The 24564-nt window shown below is 36.8% G+C and overlaps 1 protein-coding gene across 1 annotated transcript in view; it reads left to right on the top strand.

The window, feature by feature from the left end:
* The window catches only part of tafa4b (TAFA chemokine like family member 4b), a 52970-nt gene that overhangs the window by 27021 nt on the left and 1385 nt on the right, over positions 1-24564 (top strand). The window contains exon 4 of the mRNA XM_073826093.1: positions 21349-21473. Coding sequence (XP_073682194.1) covers positions 21349-21473 — 125 coding nt within the window. The remainder of the gene's footprint in view (positions 1-21348; positions 21474-24564) is intronic.

Raw genomic sequence — 24564 nt, 5'->3', positions numbered from 1 at the left:
CGTAGCTTAGCAATGTTTCTAAGATGGAAGAATGCTGTTTTTGTAACATGAGAAATATGATTTTCAAAAGACAGGTTGCTGTCTAATATAACACCCAGATTTTTAACTGTAGAGGAAATAACAGTACATCTGTCTAGTTGCAAATTGCAGTTTAAGAGATTCTGTGTACTGTTTTTTGGTCCAATAAGTAATATCTCGGTCTTATCTGAATTTAATAGTAGAAAATTATTGGTCATCCAGTCTTTCACATTTTTAACACATTTTTTTGAAGTTTCATCTGGTCTTGTTGAAATATATAGTTGAGTATCATCAGCATAACAATGGAAACTAATCCCATATTTTCTAATAATATTACCAAGGGGTAACATGTAAATTGAAAATAGTAGTGGACCTTGGACAGATCCTTGTGGCACTCCATACTTTACTGGTGATAGCTGCGATGACTCCCCATTTAAATAAACAAAGTGGTAGCGATCGGACAGGTATGATCTGAACCATCTTAAAGCCTGCCCTTGAATACCTGTATAGCTTTGGATCTATCAGTATGTCATGATCTATAGTGTCGAATACAGCACTAAGATCAAGTAAAACTAGCAATGAGACGCAGCCTTCTGACGCAAGTAGCAAGTCATTTGTGATTTTTACAAGTGCAGTTTCTGTGCTATGATGGGGCCTGAAACCTGAAATTCTTCAAAGAGATTATTCTTTTGCAAGAAGGAGCACAATTGAGCAGACACAACTTTTTCCAAAATTTTAGACATAAATGGAAGATTAGAAATGGGTCTGTAATTTGCCAATTCACTAGGGTCTAGCTGTGGTTTCTTAATAAGAGGCTTAATAACCGCTAGTTTGAATGGTTTTGGGACATGACCTAAAGATAACGATGAGTTAACAATATTAAGAAGCGGTACTTCTGCTACAGGTAATAACTCTTTTAGTAATTTAGTGGGTACAGGATCTAATAGGCATGTTGTTGGTTTAGATGCGACGATAAGTTTATTTAATTCTTCCTGTTCTATAGTTGTAAAGCACTGCAGTTTTTCTTTGGGTGTAATGAATAATGCTGAAGTATCAGTTGCCGTAGTATCTATATTTGTTATTGTATTTCTGATGTTGTCTAATTTATCAGTAAAGAAATTCATAAAGTCGTTACTATTAAACTGTGCAGGAATATTTAGGTCAGGTGGCATTTGGTTATTTGTTAATCTAGCCACTGTGCTAAATAAAAACCTTGGATTGTTTTATTTTTTTCTATGAGTTGGTGGATGTACTTGGCTCTAGCAGCTTTTAAAGCCTGTCTATAGCTGGACATACTGTTTTTCCATGCAATTCTAAAAACCTCTAAGTTAGTTTTTCTCCATTTACATTCAAGATTACGAGTTTCTTTTTTTAGAGAATGGGTATTAATGTTGTACCATGGCACAGTACGTTTTTCTCTAACCTTTTTTAGCTTGATGGGGGCAACAGCTTCTAGTGTATTAGAGAAGATAGTGCCCATGTTACTAGTCATTTTGTCTAGTTCATTTGTATTTATGGGTACACAGAGCAGCTGAGATCAGTCAGGTAGGTTATTTGTGAATCTATCTTTGGTAGCAGGAACAATAGTTCTGCCCAGACGATAGCGTGGAGCTATATACTTAATATCAGTAATACGCAGCATGCACGATACAAGGAAATGATCAGTAACATCATCGCTTTGAGGTACGATATCTATATCAGTAGGATCAAGTCTGTGCGATATAATTAGATCTAGTGTATGATTAAAATGATGAGTGGGTCCGGTGACGTTTTGCTTGACTCCAAAGGAGTTTATCAGGTCAGTAAACGCAAGTCCTAACACATCATTTGTATTATCAACATGAATGTTAAAATCCCCAGCAATTAACGCTTTATCAAAATTAACCAATAGGTCTGAGAGGAAATCTGCAAATTCTTTTAAGAAATCTGTATACGGCCCTGGAGGTCTATACACAGCAGCCAGAGCAAGAGATAGGAGAGATTTCTTTTGCATATCTGACAGAGTAACATTAAGTAGAAGTACTTCAAATGAATTAAACCTGTACCCTGTTTTCTGAGTAACATTGAAAATATCATTATATATTGTTGCAACACCACCGCCACGACCAATCTGACGGGGTTCATGCTTATAACAGTAGTTTGGTGGAGTAGAATCATTCAGACCAATATAGTCGTTTGGTTTTAGCCAAGTTTCAGTTAAGCAGAGTACATCAAAGCTATTATCCATGATCATTTCATTTACAAAAAGTGCTTTGGGTGCGAGTGATCTAATGTTTAGGAGCCCAAGCTTTAAAAATTGTTTTTGTTCATTTATTGTGCATTTTTCTGGTTTAATCACGATTAGATTTTTTCTAGATCCTGCATTAAATTTTTGTTTTGACCTTACTATTCGAGGAACAGACACAGTCTTTATAGATTGGACAGTAAGAGTACTTCAGGATGGCAGGTATCTGTGAAGAAACATCGAGAACGCGAGCACCAGGAAAACAGCGAGTGTGCACTTTACTGTTAGCTAAGTTAGCACGAACGTACCGGACGATGGAGTCTCCGACGATCACAGCGTCGCGCTCCGTCTCGCGGAAGGGAGCGAAGCGGTTCCGGGTGGAGATCTCGAAGACCGGAGGTGGCGGAGGGGGAGAGGTCCTCGCCCGGGGCCTGGCTCGCGTCTTCCGCTGCTGCTGCACCCAGGGTCCGTGGATTCCCGGCGCCGGAGTGAACGACATCTGGGAGGATCGCGTCCTGGGTGCGCCGGACCTGTGCAGAGAAGCACACGGAGTAGAGGTGATGAGGGTGTTAGTATCGCGCTGTATACTTACCCGGGCAAATTCGAGTGCAGCCTTCCTCTCCTGCAACTCAAACTGCCTGGTCAGCAACCCCTGGATCTGCTTCTCCACGGCCTCCAGCTCGACCTGCACCGAGTGCAGCTCGAACGTGTCTTCACCTGAACTCAAAGGTAGACACAAATTCGCCATTAAAGCAAGTAACAGTGAGTAAACAGTTGAAATGTATGTGAATAGAGAATAAACAATGTATTCAAGATTAGCCACAACCACGCTCGTCTTCAACTCAAGACATGCGCTACAACAAACAGGAAGCTTTAACAGTCCCCCTAAAGCATGAGCCTTTATACAGTATATGAATATATTTTAAAATGTAATGTATTCTTGATGGAAAAGCTGAATTTTCAGCAGACATTACTCCAGTCTTCAGTGTCACATAATCCTTTAGAAATCATTCAAATGTGCTGATTGCTGCTCATTTCTTATTATTATCAACACTGAAAACAGTTTTGTAAGTTTTTTTAATATTAATATATTTTAATTTTTAACATTTAAACATTTTATAAAACAATTTAATGCAAAAACAGTTGAACGGTGGAATGCATATACTAATCTTATTATTATTGTACCTTTATAATATTCTGTGATTATATGCATGTGTGTGGGTGCAACAAAACACAGTTTTCTTTGTCTTTTAAAAACTATTGGTATATACAGAACAGCATAAATAGAGTTAGAAAGGCTGTTTATGATCTCACATCAGAGGTCGTGTCGGCTTTGTGCTGATGTAAGAGGGAGTCAACAAACAGGAAGTTTTAACAGTCCCCCTAAAGCATGCCGTGGGTTTGGTGGGGGGTAATTCAGAATGAATGAGGGAAAGTAATGACAGAGAAGGCAATGCTTCCATCAAGATATGATTGGATATGAGTGGTTTGCGATAACTTGCAATGAGTCTGTTACAGCGCTGTGCAGGAATTTTGGCCCACTCATCTTGGAGGGTTTTCGAGCATGAACCGCCTTTTTAAGGTCATGCCACAGCATCTCAATAGGATTCAGGCCAGCACTTTGACTAGGCCACTCCAAAGTCTTCATTTTGTTGTTCTTCAGCCATTCAGAGGTGGATTTGCTGGTGTGTTTTGGATCATTGTCCTGCTTCAGAACCCAAGTTCACTTCAGCTTGAGGTCACGAACAGATGGCCGGATATTGTCCTTCAGGATTTTTTGGTAGACAGCAGAATTCATGGTTCCATTTATCACAGCAAGTCTTCCAGGTCCAGACGCAGCAAAACAGCCCCAGACCATCACACTCCCACCACCATATTTTACTGTTGGTATGATGTTCTTTTTCTGAAATGCTGTGTTACTTTTACACCAGATGTAATGAGACACACACTATTTTCCCAAAAAGTATTTTCCCAAAACTCTTGGGGATCATCAAGATGTGTTCTGGCAAAACTGAGATGAGCCTTTATGTTCTTTTTGCTCCGCAGCGGTTTTCGTCTTGGAACTCTGCCATGTAGGCCATTTTTGTCCAGTCTATTTCTTATGGTGGAGTCATGAACACTGACCTTAACTGAGGCAAGAGAGGCCTGCAGTTCTTTAGAGGTTGTTGTGGGGTCTTTTGTGACTTCTTGGATGAGACGTCGCTGCGCTTTTGGGGTAATTTTGGTCGGCCGGCCACTCCTAAGAAGGTTCACCACTGTTCCACGTTTTCGTCATTTGTGGATAATGGCTCTCACTGTGGTTCGCTGGAGTCCCAAAGCTTTAGAAATGGCTTTATATCCTTTTCCAGACTGATAGATCTCAATTACTTTCTTTCTCATTTGTTCCTGAATTTCTTTGGATCTCAACATGATGTGTAGCTTTTGAGGATCTTTTGGTCTACTTAACTTTGTCAGGCAGGTCCTATTTAAGTGATGTCTTGTTTGTGAACAGGTGTGGCAGTAATCAGGCCTGGTTGTGGCTAGAGAAACTGAACTCAGGTGTGATAAACACTGATACATGATACAGATATTTATTATGTTACAAAAGATTTCTATTTCAGATAAATGTTTTTCTGAACTTTCTATTTCAACATAATTATAATAAATGTTTTTTTTAACAGCGAATCAGAATATTAGAATGATTTCTGAAGGATTGTGTGACTGGAGTAGTGATGCTAAAAATTCAGCTTTGAAATCAATATTAAATATATTCAAATAGAAAGGAGTTTTTTTAAATAGTAAAAATATTTCATAATATTACTGTTTTTGCTGTATTTTGGATCAAATAAATGCAGGCTTGGTGAGCAGAAGAGACTTCTTTTAAAAACATTAAAAATCTTACTGTTCAAAAACTTTTGACTGGTAGTGTATTTCTAATCATGGGTTAGAAATATTATAAGGGTGTGTAAAATAAAAAGCACATCAACAGTAGTGTAATACAGTATGGGGACTTGAAAATGGCCCAGTTTAACCTGGTATTATCATCCATCTTGGATGATCCATTCACGCATGATCAGCATAGAGAAGTTACCATTTATGCCTAATGTTAACATGTCTCTTGTGGCCAATTGTGAATGGGTTCCACTGAGCAAGCTCTCTGATTTTACAAAATATTAGGTGTATTTTGAAATCATAGCTGTTATCCGTGTGACAAATGTGACTATACTGTCCTCCACTCCTTCTATTCTCTATTACCTAAAGGTTTAGGACAAGAGTGTAGTTTGGGTGATGAAGGAGGTTTAAATGTGTCCCTTCGGTCATACTGTACGCTCTTTAGTTATGAAGGCAAGAGGGCGAATGCTGGCAGCCATTTTTCTTCTTTGTCTTCTTTGACACCCGAGACAAAAGATCCCAATAGAAAGTAGGGAGGGCTGCACCAGGGGAGGTATTCTGTGTTATGACTTTCATGGCTCTCTTTGACTATAGTTCATGTAATGACAAAAATGGGTCCTATGCACATTTTGTATTTTCCACAGATGTGAGGCTACAGGACTGTATTACGGAGGCACAAGGAATCTGATGTAACCGAGAGAAAGCCAACCAAAAACTATAAAAAAGGATAAAAAACAGAAGCATAGTGATAAATAATTAAAATAATATACTAATAGTATTATATACAAATAATTGATTTGTTTTATATATATAATGATATTTGGTAAAATTTTGAAATATTATTACAGTTTAATTTTTTTTAATTTATTTGAATATATTTTAAAATGTAATTTATTCTTGATGGAAAAGCTGAATTTTCAGCAGACATTACTCCAGTCTTCAGTGTCACATAATCCTTTAGAAATCATTCAAATGTGCTGATTGCTGCTCATTTATTATTATTATCAACACTGAAAACAGTTTTGTAATTTTTTTTTATATTAATATATTTTAATTTTTAACATTTAAACATTTTATAAAACAATTTAATGCAAAAACAGTTGAACGGTGGAATGCATATACTAATCTTATTATTATTATACCTTTATAATATTCTGTGATTATATGCATGTGTGTGGGTGCAACAAAACACAGTTTTCTTTGTCTTTTAAAAACTATTGGTATACACAGAACAGCATAAATAGAGTTAGAAAGGCTGTTTATGATCTCACATCAGAGGTCGTGTCGGCTTTGTGCTGATGTAAGAGGGAGTCAGTATGATTGACCTGTGTTTTTGTGCGGTGAAGGAGAGAGTGGTGAGGGTCATTTTCCTCTATCAACATTGCTGGATCTCTAGATCCCTCAGGCCATCAGTCTCACTTTCTCCCTCAGGACCACATAGCCCTCTGGAGAGAGGTCACGTACAGTAGGAACATATTCTCCACTTCTGAAGCTTCATAAATATCTAATTCTCAGTGCAGAGCTGAAGACTAGCTAACTAGAAGTAGTGACATGACTAACTACATGTTTAGTAGCTTAGAAATTGTGTAGCTTTTCCAAAAAGTAGTGGTGTAGAATGAGAAAATGCTTTGTCGCATATAGCATCGGTTCTGTGCTAAAGTTCCCATGTGTGTAAAGCAAAAATGAATAAATATATCAAGGTTTTGACAAAAATATCAAACAGCACTACTGTTTTTCAACATTAATAATAATGTTAAATGTTTCTTGAGCAGCAAATCAGCATTAGAATGATTTCTGAAGGAACATTTGACACTGAACACTGCTGAAAATTCAGCTTTACATTACAGGAATAATACATTTCATATATATTAAAATACAAATATTTCAGCTTATTGTTGTAAATAAATGCAACATTGGTGAGCATAAGAGACTTCTTTCAAAAAATATAAAAAATTGTTAGAGTGAACTTCTGCAGACTTCTGTACATCTGTTCATGTTTGCGTTTGCCAGATATCAAGAGTTTAAATCCCCAAATCAGAGCTTCTATGTTAAAAGGATACATTTTCTGCCTGGTGTTTTGCTTAATTTTTGCAATCTGGCAACCACATGCTCGCTTTTTATTGCGGAAGTGCCAACGATGATCTGAAGACATGACAAACAAGTAAGCTAAAGTTTAGCAATCTCATCCCTGGTTTTACAGACAAGGCTTAAGCCTAGTCCTAGACTAAAATGTAAGTCTGAGCAGTTTCAACTGAAAGAAAAATTGCACTAACTGATCTTAAAATATATCAGTGCCTTTTTTTGTCTTAAAATGCACACCGGCATGTTTATAAAAATTTCTTAAATGTCCAAATTGAACTTTGGCTTAATCCTGGCTTTGTCTAAGCCCTGTCTCTGAAACCGGGCCTCAATGTGTGATGTTCAGCTTAAATGAAAATGTAGACTATGCCAGTCTGTGTTCTGTCATTAAATCTCGACTATATGGTTTGTGATTGTGGTTGCTGAATAAATGCACAACTCAACTGCTGTTGTTTTAATAGGGAAACATTATTGCAATTTGAAATTGTTGGAATTACTATTAGGAATTTCACTGTTATAATATTTTGTATTTGTTTTACCAGTTTTCATAATGTAGACAGAGAGAATGCATAAGTCTTTGACATTAATTTATTTGATAAATAGCCTATAATAAATCTGCACAATATATGAGGTAAAAACCATGTATATGAGTCAACATTCTATAGAGTGGTTTCGCAATGCATCATCAATCGGATATATTGCTCTGCACTGAAAGTGAATGAAACATATTTTGCTGCTTAGTGCTGCTGAAAATGGTCAGTTATTGTCATGTTTTGGGCTGTACTAATTTGGAGTACTATAGACTGCCAAAAAGTTATAACAAATTAAGAAGAAGAGTGCAAAAAATGTCTGAGGAACAAAAGGCATTTGTGGTTGACCAGATTTCTAGGGCAAAACTCTTGACAACATTCGTTTGTTCTTATCATTTCCAGTCAGGTAGGTGAAATATTAGGCTAATATTTTAATTAATACAGCTTGTATGCATCTTTACCACCTATTAACCTTAGTTTGTCAAAATATTGCACCCTTTACTGCTTACTTAGTCGTTCTCTATATGATTTAGCAGCTTCCACACGTTTTTTCCATGGTTTAGACAGCATAAATTAGCAAAACAATGTATTCAGTAGTATATTAATATCTACTAGCGTCTACCTTAGCATTTTTAACATGTTTTTGTCCTGCAGATGTAATTTTGTACTCCATACAGTTCACCTTTAAACAGCAGATACTCAAAAATTTGTTGAATATTATTTTTGTAAATACAGTGTTAAAATAGAATGTTAAGAAAATAACTGTGTGATTTGCCTGTGATATATTAAAATTGATAGCTTATGCTGTATTAGATATTTGTATTGTGCTGTTCCTTGGTTTGGCCATTAGAGGGCACTTTACCCATTCACATATCATTAAAACATCAGTGAGAGCCACAGAGGAGTCTTAGAAAGCGCTGAAAGAAACTTCATTGAAACCTTCAGAGGATGAGACTTGAGATATTCCTTCTTGTGGCAAATCAACGAGGATCAGAATTCGATCAATGTTGCTCGGAGAACTTGGAAGTTAAATCTCAATGAGAACGTAATAAATAAGGTATTAAATATCTCTGCCGTCTGATGTAGAGCTCCGTTGGTGCTCTGTTCTGGTTGGGACCGTATCTCTAGTCACTCCTCTGTGAGCTCTCGAGTCTCTGCAGGCCTCAGCCGACCTGCCCATTAAAATCTCATTAGACGGAGTGAAGGGAAGGAGTAGAGAGATTCCCTTTGGCGCTCTGTGGGGAGATCTGCTTTACGCTGCATGAGGGCCTCTCTGTCTGCCCCGTGTGCCTGGGATTTCTGCTCTGCTTTGGGGCTTGAGACAAGCCCCCTCTGAGCCTCTGCCATCTGTGATTTGGGTATCAGCGCTCAGCCACACGTGCAGGAACATCAAGGCCCTGTCTAATACGTCCAGCACCTAGTTCATCTATTCTAGACATTTGTCCACAGGAAGAGCCATGATTCAGACGTAAGCCTGGGTTTATTTTGCGGTCATTCCAGACAGTATTCCACTTATTTTACAGAAAATAAATAAATGACATTACTTTTTGAAAATAATAAAGTGATACGAGCAACATGAGATTACCACAGCTATGAAAGTCGATTATCATAGGGACTGTCAAAAATAAGTGTTGTTCACCTTTATTGCTTTAATTTTTAAAACATTTTGTAAATAATGTTAAGTATACAGGTTAAGTAAGTAAATAAATGAATAAAAGAGTGAGTAAAAAAATAAATTTTTAAATATTTTATAAAATACTTTGCTTGCACATTGTAGGGTAATTTTTTTTTTTCCGAAATTTTAGAAATTGTGTTATTTTCCAGTGTTACACTTGTTGAAAATTTTCAAACACAGTCCAAACTATTATATCTGAATGAATAGTAATGAATGAACAAAGAAATAAACAAATAAAATGATTTGCTTGCTGGTACTAAAATATTTTTTAAATTCAGATTACAGTTAGAAATCTTTTTATTTCCCAGTGTTTTGCTTGAAGTTTTTCAAACACACAGTTCAAAAGTTATATTTATATTTGATTATATTTTTGGGTGCATTAGATCTAAAGCAGGCAAATGACCAATCAAAACCAAGTGTTGTAATATATTTCTTAGTTGCTTTTATTTGTTTTTATTATTTTTAAATTTGTTGCCTTTAAGTAAATAAAATAAAAAATAAAGAAAAGACAGAAAGAATCATTAAATACATATTTAAAAATTTAGCTTGCAGTTTCTAAAGTAAAAGAACATAAAATGAAATAAAATAAAATAAAATGAATATTTAAAAATAGTATTGCTTGCAGGTCTAGGATAAATAAATCAGGTGATGTGAAAACACACACACACACACACACACACACACACACACACACACACACACACACACACACACACACACACACACACACACACACACACACACACACACACACACACACACACACACACACATGTTGGGTTTACATGTTTTATGGGGACATTCCATAGGCGTAATGGTTTTCATACTGTACAAACCGTACTTTCTATCGCCCTACACCTACCCTACACCTAAACCTAGCCCTCACAGGAGATTGTGCATACCTTTACTTCCTCAAAAAAACTCATTGTGCATGATTTATAAGCCTGTTTCCTCATGGGGACCTAAGAAATGTCCCCACAAAGTCAAAATCTACTGGTATTCCTATCCTTGTGGGGACATTTGGTCCCCACAACGTGATGAATACCAGGTACACACATACACACACACACACACACACACACACACACACACACACACACACACACACACACACACACACACACACACACACACACACACACACACACATTACAAAAAGTAGCTTTTTTAATTCAAATAAATATGAAATAAATTATTAAACAATCTCTTTTCTCAGTGTTACATTTGTTGAAGTCTATCAATCACCTTATAGTCTAAATGTTTAAAATAAACACTTATTTTTATCCACTAGGTTTCAGGCAGGCAAATGACCAGTCCCTAGATCACCTGTGAAATGTGACAAATAGGCTTAGTACACTGATTATCCAACCAGTTTGGTCAGCAAATTTAATTTGGGTTTGTAGCTTTTTATGACTTCAGCCATTAAAATGTGCTCTAACATAATTATGTTCAGTTTTTTTGGTACGCTGGCTTAATTTTCCGCATTGATTCCATCTGTTGTTGCTGGGCCCTTGTATAAACACTTGTTTAAACAGTGATTAGTCTCACCAGCGCTGAATCAGATTTACAACCAGCCTGTACCTTACTCCATATCTTGTGCCAATGTAAAGCTGAAGTTACATTTATGCAGTGGCAGATGTGGAGAAAGCCCACGGTGACTTTCTTGACGCACCTTGAGTCGTGTGTCGGATTCGTGAGCCGGAATGCGTGCTGTTTAATAAATAGGTCGTTGGGGTCAGGTGTGTTTCCTGCGCTGCTCTTCGGGCATATCCTTAAGGAGACAAATGTGCTGTTAGCCTGCGGAGAGTGATACTGAATTAATACACTGCATTAATGTGCGTCAAAGGCAGAATCTGTAGCTAAGCTGATAGTGTTGTAAATTAGGTCATTTCAAGCTTTGTGCTGCTGAGACGGAGTGCTGGGTAATCTAATAGACGGGTATAAATGGATTTGGATTGATACTGGGGAGTTTTGAGTCTCTGGCGCATAAACCACAACGTGAGGTGTGTTATGTTGAGAAACACTTTCGTTGAGGAACTAAATGTACTCTCGTGAGCGTGCGTCGAACCCTGACACCGAAGAGAAGAAATGGTTGAATAAAGTTGTTCTTTTAGCTTTCTTTGCGCACAAAAAGTATTCTCGTAGTTTCATAAAATTACGGTTGAACCACTGATGTCACATGGAGTATTTTAACAAAGTCCTTACTGTTGGATTACATAAAAAATATCTTAATTTGTGTTCCAAAGATAACCAAAGGTCTTACAGGTTTGAAACGAAATGAAGGTGAGTAATTAATGACAGAATTTTCATTTTTGGGTGAACTATCCCTTTAAGCTCAGGGACATTAAACGTCATCTAGGTAAACTTATCTACTCATTAGTCCACTTTTTCAGGCTTGTTGTGATAAATCACACTCTTTTGAACTATACAAACTCAAACTTTTAGGGAAAGTGCTTTTTAAATACTGAAAAGTTGTTGGAAGCTTAGCGATGGTGGCGTAAAAAGTCATATGACTGCGGCGCAGTTTGTTTATAGCGTATGTGTAGCTTCAGATGACTGTATTTAGGCTTCAAAATTCATAAAATTAGCGTTCATATGAAAAATGATCCTAAATCATGAACTATTGTTTGTCACATAGTTTCATTTCTCTTTATTTAATCTAAAAAAAAGTGGAAAAATCCTATTGGGTTTTCGTCGAAGGGAACAAGGGCGATGTTAACTTTTATGTTAACTTACAAAAATACGCTCTGTGATGATGGTTTTCAAACAGGTTTCTCGAACACGCCCCCCTCTGCCATTGGTTGGACAAACAGATAGTGCCGCCCCAAATGTTGACTAATATAAACATTTGAAACTCCTTAAAGGGATAGTTCACCAAAAAAAAAAAAAAAAAAAAAAAAAAAAAAAAAATCTGTCATTAAAGTGATAGTTTACCCAAAAATGAAAATTTTAAGTTTATTTGCTTACTCCCAGGGTATCCAAGATGTAGGTGAATTTGTTTCTTCAGCAGAACACAAACAAAGATTTTTAACTCAAAGTGGTGCAGTCTGTCAGTCATATAATAGCAGTGGATGGGCACCAAATCTTTAAAAGTAAAAGAAAACATGCACAGACAAATCCAAATTAAACCCTGCAGCTCGTGACGATACATTGATGTTCCAAGATACGAAACGATCGTTTTTTGCCAGAAACTGAACAGTATTCATATAATTTTGTACCTTCGATACACCGCCACGTCCATCTGTCCTGAGCATGAGCTCATCATCCGGCTTGTTACACGGGTTCGCGCTCTGGCATAGTATATGCGGGAAAAATGTTTTTAAATACTGAAAGAGTTGATGAAAGCTTACCTAAAGCCATGTGACTGCGATGTAGTTTGTTTATAGCCTACATACAGTCAAGCCCGAAAATATTCATACCCCTGGCAAATTCTGACTTAAAGTTACTTTTATTCAACCAGCAAGTTCAAATGTAAATAAAAGCTGAGAAATATTTTTTTCCACAATGATGCCTCTTGTACATCGTCTTATTATCTTTTGGGAGAAGCATAATTTCCAGTCAAAAATAAACTTGCTGAACTTTAAGTAAGAATTTGCCAGGGGTATGAATAATTTTGGGCTTGACTGTAGCTTCTGACAATTGTATTTAGGCTTCAGAATTGATAAAAGTCGCATTTATATTGAAAATGATCATGAATCATAAACTGTTGTTTGTCACAGAGCTTTATTTTTGGCTGTAATCTAAAAAACTTGAAAAAATCCTATTAGGTTTTTGTCAAGGGAACCTTAACTTTCACGTTATCTTACAAAAATGGCCTTTATGATGATGGTTTTCAAACAGGTTTCTTAAACACACCGTTTTCTGCCATTGGTTGAACAAACTGATAGGTTGAGTTAAAAATGCTGTGATGCTGAAATAAACAAATCAATGTGAAAATATGGCTTGTAGTTGACTAATAAAAACATATGAAATTCTTTATAGATTGGGGATAGATTACCCCAAAATTTTGTCATTAATTACTCATTAATTCACATCAAGGCACAGAAATGTAGTAAGGACATCGTTAAAATGGTCAATGTGAAATCAGTGGTTCAATTGTAATTTTACGAAGCTACACGAATACTTTTTGTGCGCACTAACCCTTTAAGTTTTTAATTGTCTTGAAAAATGCGGTAGCCAACTGTGGCTAAATGGGACCACAAAGGTTGTCAGAAGCATTAAACGTCATCTAGGTAAACTAATGTACTCACAAGTACCACTTTTTCAACCTCATTGTGTTGTATAACACTCTTTTTAACTATTTAAACTCAAACTTTCAGGACAAATGTTTTTAAATACTGAAAGAGTTGATGAAAGCAAATGCACACTATTGGTTGAGTCAGTGTTGCTGTGTCGGGATGCTGAAATAAAAAAAACGATGTAAAATCATGGCTTGTAGTTGACTAATATAAACATATGAAACTCATAGATTGGGGATAGTTCACCCCAAAATGTTGTCATTAATTACTCAATAATTAACACCAAGGCACAGAAACGTAAGAAGTATATTGTTGAATTGGTCCATGGTCCAACCATAATTTTACAAAGCTACGAGACAACTTTTCGTGCACAAAGAAAACAGAATTAGCGACTTTAAAATTTCGTCCCCTCCGTGTTACGCTAGGTGCCATTATGGAAACTACCAAAACTCATGCGCACGTTTTCAAACTCGAACTTTCAGGGAAAATGTTTTTAAATACTGAAAGAGTTGTTGGAAGCTTAGCGATGATGGCGTTAAAGTCATGTGACTGTGTTGTAGTTGTTGATAGCCATAGCTTCTGACGATTATATTTAGGCTTCAAAATTCATAAAAGTTGTGTTCATATGGAAGATTATAATGAATCATAAACTGCTTATCATAAAACTTCATGTTAGCTTACAAAAATACGCTGTATGATGATGGTTTTCAAACAGGTTTCTCAAACACGCCGCCCTCTGGCACTGAGTGAACAGATAGCCCCGCCCCAAATGCACCCCATTGGTTGAGTTAGTGTTGCTGTGATGCTACAATAAACAAATTAATGTGACAATATGGCTTGTAGTTGACTAATATAAACATATGAAACTCCTTAAAGGAGTAGTTCACTTTCAGAACAAAAATTTACAGATAATGTACTCACCCCCTCGTCATCCAAGATGTTCATGTCTTTCTTTCTTCAGTCTTAAAGAATTTATGTTTTTTGAGGAAAACATTTCAGGATTTCTCTCCATATAATGGACTTCTATGGTGCCCCCGAGTTTGAACTTCCAAAATGCAGCTTAAATGCAGCTTCAAAGGGCTCTAAATGATCCCAGCCAAGAAAGAAGGGTCTTATCTAGCGAAACGATCGGTTATTTTCTAAAAACATTTACAATTTATATACTTCTTAATCTCTACACAGAGTACACAAAGAGCTAGACAAGACAAGAGCATTAGAAGTTAAAAAGTATATAAATTGTTTGTTTTTTTAAGAATATATCCGATCGTTTTGGTAGATATGACCGTTCTGTCCTTGGCTGTGATTGTTTAGAGCCCTTTAAACTGCGTTTTGGAAGTTCAAACTTGGGGGCACCATAGAAGTCCATTATATGGAGAGAAATCCTGAAATGTTTTCCTCAAAAAACATAATTTCCTTACGACTGAAGAAAGAAAGAAATGAACATCTTGGATGACAAGGGGGGGACATTAATTACTTTTAAATTTGAACATTAATTACTCAATTAATAAAAAAAACAAAAACAAAAAAAAAACCTCATCTACTCACTGTTCTACGTTTACAGCCTTGTTGTGATATATCACACTCTTTTAAAATATTCAGACACAGACTTTCTCTCTCAAAAAAATACTGAGAGAGTTGTTGGAGCATAGTTATGGTGACTGTGAAGTCATGTGACTGCGGTGAAGTTGGTTTATAGCCTACATTTAGGAGCCATTATGGAGAGTACCATGACATATGCACATGTTTTCATCATAATTTGTGTTCTGAAGATGAACGAAAGTCTTACAGGTTTGGAATGACATGTAGGTGAGTAATTAATAATAGAATTTAAAATTTTGGGTGAACTATCCGTTTAAATATGCAAATCTTAAGTTGAAATGCTGATTGTTTTTCCTGTTGTCTCTCATTGTGACATATGCGTCATATTGACAATAGTGAAAATGTTTGTGCGTTTGCGTGAGAAAGTCTGCATGATTTAGAATACTTATGATTACCACATGCTGGGTTTCACCACCAGGCCCACTACAACATGCCACAAACCCCAGTGCCAACAATTGCAAACACAAACAAGAAGAGACAGACAGTGAGACACTTTCTCAAGATGTCTGACATGCTGTTCCCATCCCATCTTGCTCTCTGCCTTTCCCTCTCGCAAGTTTTTTCCAATCTGTCCCCCTTTCTCTCTCTTTTCCCAATGTTCCTCGCTGGTGTATTTTCCTGCAGTTTCCTCCATTGCCACATGATGTCAGACACATTTCAAACACAGCCCTCCAAAATAGGGGCTGCAAATATATTTCTGTATCCTGGAGTCTCTCACATCTGTCTAAATCCTACAAGGCGCCATACAGGAAATCAAAGCTTAAATTAGTGCCTTCATATCCTCAGATAGACTGGAAATAGAAGGACCATCCATGTCTTGCAGTTGTTTCTGCCACTTCAGCACTAAAAGCAAGAAAAATCCTTCCAAGTATGTGGGCTTTGGCCAAACTGTATCCAGTTAAATGCCTAAACGGTGGAAAGAGAGATTTGGTGAGGAAAAGCCGAATAGAGGTTTAGACAAAGGTGTCCCCAACTGCAAACCTAAAGCCATTTAACTCCAGAAAAGCTTTGGCAGCTCAGCTGGCCTTTTTCTTTGGGGGAAATTTCAAATCCTACGTCTAAAACACCTGCTCTGTCATGTGCTATAAAATCAAAAGGAAATGTTCTTTTTTATCAAATGCTCAGTTTGAGGTTCTTAACCTTACTTGTCAACCTTTGATATTCTAAAGTGTAATTTATTGATAGTAAAGCTGAATTTTCAGCAGGCATTTCAGTGTCACATTATCCTTCAGAAATCATTCTAATATGCAGGTTTGCTGCTCAAGCAGCATTTTGTATTGTTATCAGTGTTGAAAACTGTTGTGCTTCTTAACTTGTTTGAGGAAACCATAATACTTTATAATTCTATGATAAATAGAATGTTCAGAAGAACAGTGTTTGTTTGAAATATAATCTATTTAATGGATCCTTGCTGCATAAAAGTAATACTTTTTAAATACTAATGTACAGTCGTGGCCAAAAGTTTTGAGAATTACATAAATGTTGGAAATTGGAAAAGTTGCTGCTTAAGTTTTTATAATAGCAATTAGCATATACTCCAGAATGTTATGAAGAGTGATCAGATGAATTGCATAGTCCTTCTTTGCCATGAAAATTAACTTAATCCCGAAAAAAACTTTCCACTGCATTTCATTGCTGTCATTAAAGGACCTGCTGAGATCATTTCAGTAATCGTCTTGTTAACTCAGGTGAGAATGTAGACGAGCACAAGGCTGGAGATCATTATGTCAGGCTGATTGGGTTAGAATGGCAGACTTGACATGTTAAAAGGAAGGTGATGCTTGAAATCATTGCTCTTCCATTGTTAACCATGGTGGTCTGCAAAGAAACGCGTGCAGCCATCATTGCGTTGCATAAAAATGGCTTCACAGGCAAGGATATTGTGGCTACTAAGATTACACCTAAATCACCAATTTATAGGATCATCAAGAACTTTAAGGAAAGAGGTTCAGTTCTTATTAAGAAGGCTTCAGGGCGTCCAAGAAAGTCCAGCAAGCGCCAAGATCGTCTCCTAAAGAGGATTCAGCTGCGAGATCGGAGTGCCACCAGTGCAGAGCTTGCTCAGGAATGGCAGAAGGCAGGTGTGAGCGCATCTGAACGCACAGTGAGGCCAAGACTTTTGGAAGATGGCCTGGTGTCAAGAAGGGCAGCAAAGAAGCCACTTCTCTCCAAAAAAAACATCAGGGATAGATTGATCTTCTGCAAAAAGTATGGCGAATGGACTGCTGAGGACTGGGGCAAAGTCATATTCTCGGATGAAGCCTCTTTCCGATTGTTTGGGGCATCTGGAAAAAGGCTTGTCCGGAGAAGAAAAGGTGAGCGCTACCATCAGTCCTGTGTCATGCCAACAGTAAAGCATCCTGAGACCATTCATGTGTGGGGTTGCTTCTCATCCAAGGGAGTGGGCTTACTCACAATTTTGCCCAAAAACACAGCCATGAATAAAGAATGGTACCACAACACCCTCCAACAGCAACTTCTTCCAACAATCCAACAACAGTTTGGTGAAGAAAAATGCATTTTCCAGCACGATGGAGCACCGTGCCATAAGGCAAAAGTGATAACTAAGTGGCTCGGGGACCAAAACGTTGACATTTTGGGGCCATGGCCTGGCAACTCCCCAAATCTTAATCCCATTGAGAACTTGTGGTCAATCCTCAAGAGGCGGGTGGACAAACAAAAACCCACTAATTCTGAAACTCCAAGAAGTGATTATGAAAGAATGGGTTGCTATCAGTCAGGATTTGGCCCAGAAGTTGATTGAGAGCATGCCCAGTCGAATTGCAGAGGTCCTGAAAAAGAAGGGCCAACACTGCAAATACTGACTCTTTGCATAAATGTCATGTAATTGTCGATAAAAGCCTTTGAAACGTATGAAGTGCTTGTAATTATATTTCAGTTCATCACAGAAACAACTGAAACAAAGATCTAAAAGCAGTTTAGCAGCAAACTTTGTGAAAACTAATATTTGTGTCATTCTCAAAATTTTTGGCCACGACTGTACATATACACTACCAGTCAAAAGTTTTTTAAGATTTTTAATGTTTTTTAGACTGCATTTATTTGATCCAAAATACAGCAAAATCAGTATTATTGTGAATTATTTTTACTATTTAAATTAACTGCTTTCTATGTGAATATATTTTAAAATTTAATTTATTCCTGTGGTCAAAGCTACATTTTTAGCATCATTACTCCAGTCTTCAGTGTCACATGATCCTTCAGAAATCATTCTAATGTGCTGATTTGCTGTTCAAGAAATATTATTATCAATATTTAAAACAGTTGAGTACATTTTTTCAGGATTCTTTAATGAATAGAAAGATCCAAAGATCAGCATTTGAAATAAAAAGTTTTTGTAACATTATACACTATGCTATTCAAAAGCTTTGAGTCAGTATATATATTTTTTGGGGGGGGGGGGAAATCACTGAAATTAATACTTTTATTTAGCAAGGATGCTTTAAATTGATTAAAAGTGACAGTAAAGACATTTATAATGTTACAAAAGATTTCTATTTCAGATAAATGCTGTTCTTCTGAACTTTCTGGTAATCAAAGAAACCTGAAAAAAACCTACTCAGCTGTTTTCAACAATAATACTAATAAAAATGTTTTTTTTTTTGGTGCAGCTAATCTGAATGTTAGAATGATTTCTGAAAGATCATGTGACTGGAGTAATGATGCAAAAAATTCAGCTTTGAAATCACAGGAATAAATTACATGTTAAAATATATTCAAATAATTTGAAATCAAATGTTGATATATTGTGGCTGCTAAACGTGCTAAACATTTCCTGTAAGGTAAGGGAAAATATTTATTTAATAATTTTGTCTGATAGTAACAAGGTTGAAAAAGAGGTGTGTTTAATGTGAATTTAAATCATGACTGTGAGCTCTCCATAGGAAGCCCCACACAGCATCACACATCTTCACAGCAGTTGCTATCGGTTGCTAACTCAAAGAATACACTCTTATTGTTGTGCGTATGTTTGTTTAGTCTCACAACACACTCATGCTGACAAATTATGGAGAGCTCTCGATGGTAATGCAAACATCCTTTCGTAAGGTTGCCATTATACCTAATAATGCCCACATTAATGCTAATTATGCACCCACTGATTTTCTGAACCACTGCAATCAGACATTAAAACTGGGCTTCACACAGACAGAAAGACACACACAGTAGTTACTATATGTCACTGCCGTTGCAACTGCTAATTTTGTTGATTTACAACAGCATCCTTTGGCTATAACCGTCCCACTCTCCAAATCAACAAACACGCACGCTGAATGAACCCCTGCTTTCGTGTCCTGACTCAGTGTAAGGCGTTCACTCACGATGCTTGAGAGGATTTGTGTGTGTTCCTTTGCATAATTCCATGTAAAGCTCATTTTCGCCGTGTATATCCTCTCTCCTCCTATTATTGGCGACAATGGGCTTGTGAGCAGCTCTTTCATGGACACACTCATCTCAATGAGCCTCATTTGAACAGACTATTGATTGGCTTCTCAGAACTGGATTTGGAGTGAACTGGGCTTGTTTGGAAGTGACACGAGAGAGCTTGGACTGCTCAGAGGACTTAGAGCAGAGTAGAAAGCGTGTTTTCAAATGTATTGTCTTGGTAAAAACTTTTATTTGGGTTTGATAAAGATACTAATGCTTAAGTGTAAGGTAATTGTGTATTTTTGTCAGCCGAACATATTTCTATATATTTAAAGGGGCAGTTCACCCAAAAATGAAAATGACCTCATGATTTACTCACCCTCAAGCCATCCTGGGTGTATAGGACTTTCTTTTTTTCAGACGAATGCAATTGGAGTTATATTTAAAAATCTTCTGGCTTCTCCAAGCTTTATAATGGCAGTGAATGGGTGTTGAGATTTTGAAGTCCAATAAAGTGCGTCCTTCCATCATAAAAAGTTCTCTACATGGCTCCGGGGGGTTAATAAAGGCCTGAAGTGAATTGATGCTTTTATGTAAGAAAAATATCCATATTTAAATCTTTATGAACTCTATAAACCAAAGCACATCCTACATCATCCACTGGAACGGAAGCTAGAGATTACGGTTTATAAAGTTTTAAATATGGATATTTTTCTCACATATTGCTTTTTGGGTTTTGGGTTTCCAAACACCCATTCACTACCATTATAAAGCTTAAAAAAGCCAGGACATTTTTGAATGTAATTTCAAATTGTATGATTGTATTCGTCTCAAAGAAGAAAGTCATATTCACCTAGGATGGCTTGAGACTGAGTAAATCATGGAGTATTTTAATTTTTGGGTGAGCTATCCTTTTGAGTTAATATTTTAATCATTTAAAAACACATTTTATTTGTGCTGCTGGTATTGGTTCAGCAGTTATACACCCCATATTTAACATTTAAAAGCAGATGTGATTCTATATCGGAGAAGACATCATGGGTTTTTCTTCTAGTTATGTTGGAGAAGCTGTTTCCGATGTACCACTATTCAGAGTGAATAATTGAGCATGACTTCCTGTGTTATGACACATCAAGGTGGTAGCTAAAAGGAAGTTTTTTTCACACTATTATCTTCTAGTATAGTGTTAACAACTGGTTATCCAACCGCGTCTCAGCAGGTGTCAGTTTGTGAGAAAATTCTTCTCATTTCTTGATCTTTCATGTATTTTCCTTGATTTCTCAGTTGGAAAGTAATGAGATCTGTATTAGCCATCTTAGTTTTACTTGCCATCATAGGTCAACCCTTCACATGATATTTTCCATTATTACAGCCCGTTCACGATAACTATGACTAGAATGTTTTAATATCAATTTGTGAGAAAGCACAGTTATAATGATAACAACTGAAATAATTTTTTTTCCAGCTGATGAACAATAAGCTCAGACATTTAAAATAGCAGATGACAGCTGTGTAAATGGGCCTTTATTTGATGTTATTAGAATATAATTTTTTTTGAAAATTTCACAACAGAATATTTGTTCATTTAGTGGATTGACTTTATTTAAAATGATCAATTCAGATGAAAAAAAAAAAAAAAAAAAAGCAATGTTCAGTAATGCATACATGTATAGTAGGAGATACTTTGAAGACACTAATGTTGAGTTCAACATTTCATTTCTTTTTCAGCTTCCATCGTGCTGCAGAAGTGGTGGTGCCAAATGCACCCATGTTTGGATGGCGAGGAGTGTAAAGTTCTTCCAGACCTGACTGGTTGGTCCTGCAGCACTGGTAACAAAGTCAAAACCACCAAGGTGAGTGGGACAAGTAAATGCAAGTTGCATTTAGCTAATGTGGTTTATCTAGTTCTTAAAGGGGACATCGGATGCAAAATTCACTTTTTAATGGTGTTTACATATAAATGTGTCTTAAAGGAGAAGCTCGCTTCCAGAACAAAGATTGTTCATGTTTTTCTTTCTTCAGTCGTAAAGAAATAGTTTTTCGAGAAAAACATTATAAGGATTTCTCTCTATATAGTGGACTTCTATGGTTCCCACGAGTTTGAACTTCCAAAATGCAGTTTAAATGCAGCTTCAAAGGGCTCTAAACGATCCCAGCCAAGGAAGAAAGGTCTTATCTAGCGAAACGATCGGTTATTTTAAATAAAGTGACAATTTATATACTTTTTAACCTTAAATGCTTGTCTTGTTTAGCTCTGTGTGTACTCTGTGTATTCCGGGATCAAGACACTTAGGGCATGTAGAAAAAAAAACATCTCATTTTCTCCTCCAACTTCAAAATCACCCTACATCGCTGCAGAAGTACCGACCCAGTTTACAAAGTGAACATGCAAACGGCCTTTACAAAAAAAGGTAAAACAGCAATGTAGGACGATTTTGAAGTTGGACGAGAAAATAAGATGGGAGTTTTTTGACCTACCCTAACTGTCTTGAACTGTGTGTGGACACAACAACCCTACAATAATAAATCAGTTCACTCCTTTTTTTAATCACAAAAAAAACTAAAGTCTGAATTATCAAGCCATTCTAAATTTCCAAGCATTATGACGTCATAATGCTCAGGCCCTGCCCACAACCACTAAAAGTGAACAAAAGAGTATTCATTTTCTCTCTACATCAGAGTCACTGAGGACGCAATAGATTAGTTTTTGTTTTTGATAATAACGGGTCACTGAATACACAAAAAACGAAAGAGATGGGTGGAGTGAAGAGTAGCTCATTATAATTTAAAGAGACATGCACCGAAACGGCTCGCTGTGAACAGAACTGTTTTTGACAAGGTAAAAAGGCTGTTGATTTACAAGACAGACATGTCATGATGACCCTAAATAATCATACCAACTTGAGGAAAATGGGCATCAGATGTCCTCTTTGAGGAAATCAGGACCATACTGATTAAAGCCTGGTTGCAATCTGCCACCTGCTACATTCAAGTCCTAAAAAGCCAGGTTGGCACAGAAAGTATCTTCTGCCCATGGAAAGAGGGGCATCTGAGAACCTTTTTGTTGCCATAAAAGTATCTTTTAAACAGACTTTTCTAAGAGCTACTATATATGCCATCAAAACACTCCCTAGGAGTATTCTCGGAAGACGCTTCTTTGAGGACCCTTTCTCCCAATGCCTTTTTCTCAGGCAAACCATTCTTCAAAGCAACGTTTTGTTGAGGCCTTACTTTTAAAAGAGGCTTCTCTGAAGCTCCTGAGAGTACAAGAAGGGACATGTTATGAGATAAAATTGTCACATTTAGGGTTTTGTGCAAAAATTAAACACACCTCTTCAAATGTACACTTGTTTTATAGGCACATTATTGCAGGGACGCAGTTTTTGGCTTCTCAAAAAGCACTTTTTTTAAATTGGGCCTACAGTACATTTCTACAGTAAGCTATAGGCAGACACATCCCTCAAAAAACTTTCTAAAAGAGACTTATTAAAGAATGAGCAAAGCTTGAAGATATATAACATTTCAGAGTCACTCCACAGAGTTTGTGAGTCAGCAAAAAAATCTCTAAGGACTTCAGTCGTACAGAGAAAACTTTCAAAGGCCGAAGGAGAAAGCCAAGCTTAGACAAACATGCAGAGACAACATTGTTGGTCCATGCTAGCTTTGACATGAAAAAGGCATAAAAGCAAACTGCAAAATTGACTTGTTTGCAATTACAGACATACATTTTGTGCACCAGGTCATCTTCATATCTGAACCCATGGTTCAACGCCTCAAAAATGTCAGTATTCATGCCTACCTCACAAATCAAAATAATAATAAAGACGTAAGATGTGCTTCTGTTTGTTCGCTTAACGCCGGGATGACTGCTGTTCGTGCAGGTGTGACATACCGGTGAAGTGTTCGTAACATAACGGTGTCTGAGAACACACAACTGCCATAAGAATAATTACTCAGAGTTATAAAGTAACAGCAGAACATCTGTTGTGTTCATTAAAATGCATTATGGCTATGAGCTCCGCTGAGACTTTCAAATTAAGAGTCCTAATTAAATTGGTAAAAGGGAGAGACGAGAAATGAATGACGGCTCTGGGTTTTCATTCAGGATTAATGACTCTGTTTATTGAGTCCATTATTGGCTGAGTTAGCTGTCAGTGGGCTAAGCCCCGCCTTCAGCCACCACAGGGCCCAATGGGCTGTGGTGTGTCACAGATGTAAGGCGGGAGGGTTGTGTCTTACTCCACTGAGCATTAATTCTGTATTTAATAGCAGTGGAAATGGAACAGTAACCAGCAGGCTTCAGCGCACAAGTCACAGGAGATTGTGGCGATGGGCCAGGATACATATTGTGTTGTCTCTCTGTCTCTTTCCATCTGCCTTCTTATGTCTTTACATTCTCCTCCTGTACCATCCGCTTAATGTCTGTTCTTTATGTTTTTATTATCCTTCTCCACTGTCTGCCTTTCTGCCCTACAGCTGGCGTACAGCTCAATGTCCCATTCCAACACTAAAGTACAGTGCACACTTTATTCAAAACATTAAAATAATATACTTTCTGTTTAATGATGTTTTGAACCAAATGTAAATTAAAAAAAAAAAATGGAATAATTTTTAGCAGAGAAGCAAAATTTATTTTTTCTTGCCACATTGTCATGTATTTATTTTAAATGTGACCCTGGACCACTCTTAAGTAACACGGGTATATTTGTAGCAAAAGCTAAAATTATTTAAACTAGTTAATTTGGACAACTTTAGGATAATGTATAAATCGCTATAAAAAAAAGGACCCTTATAACTGGTTTTGTGGTCCAGTGTGACAAATAATTTTAAGCACACATGTAATATAATATAAAATGATTTGTCTATAAAATAAGAAAAAAAAAACCTATTCAACTTTAGTTATATTCTCTTAAAACAAGCTTGCGCACTTCAAATTGTTCATTT

Source organism: Garra rufa, chromosome 20 (genome assembly GCF_049309525.1).
Source record: "Garra rufa chromosome 20, GarRuf1.0, whole genome shotgun sequence".
Taxonomy (NCBI): Eukaryota; Metazoa; Chordata; class Actinopteri; order Cypriniformes; family Cyprinidae; genus Garra; species Garra rufa.
Note: the sequence above shows the minus strand (reverse complement) of the source record. Positions and strands in the feature narration are given on the sequence as shown.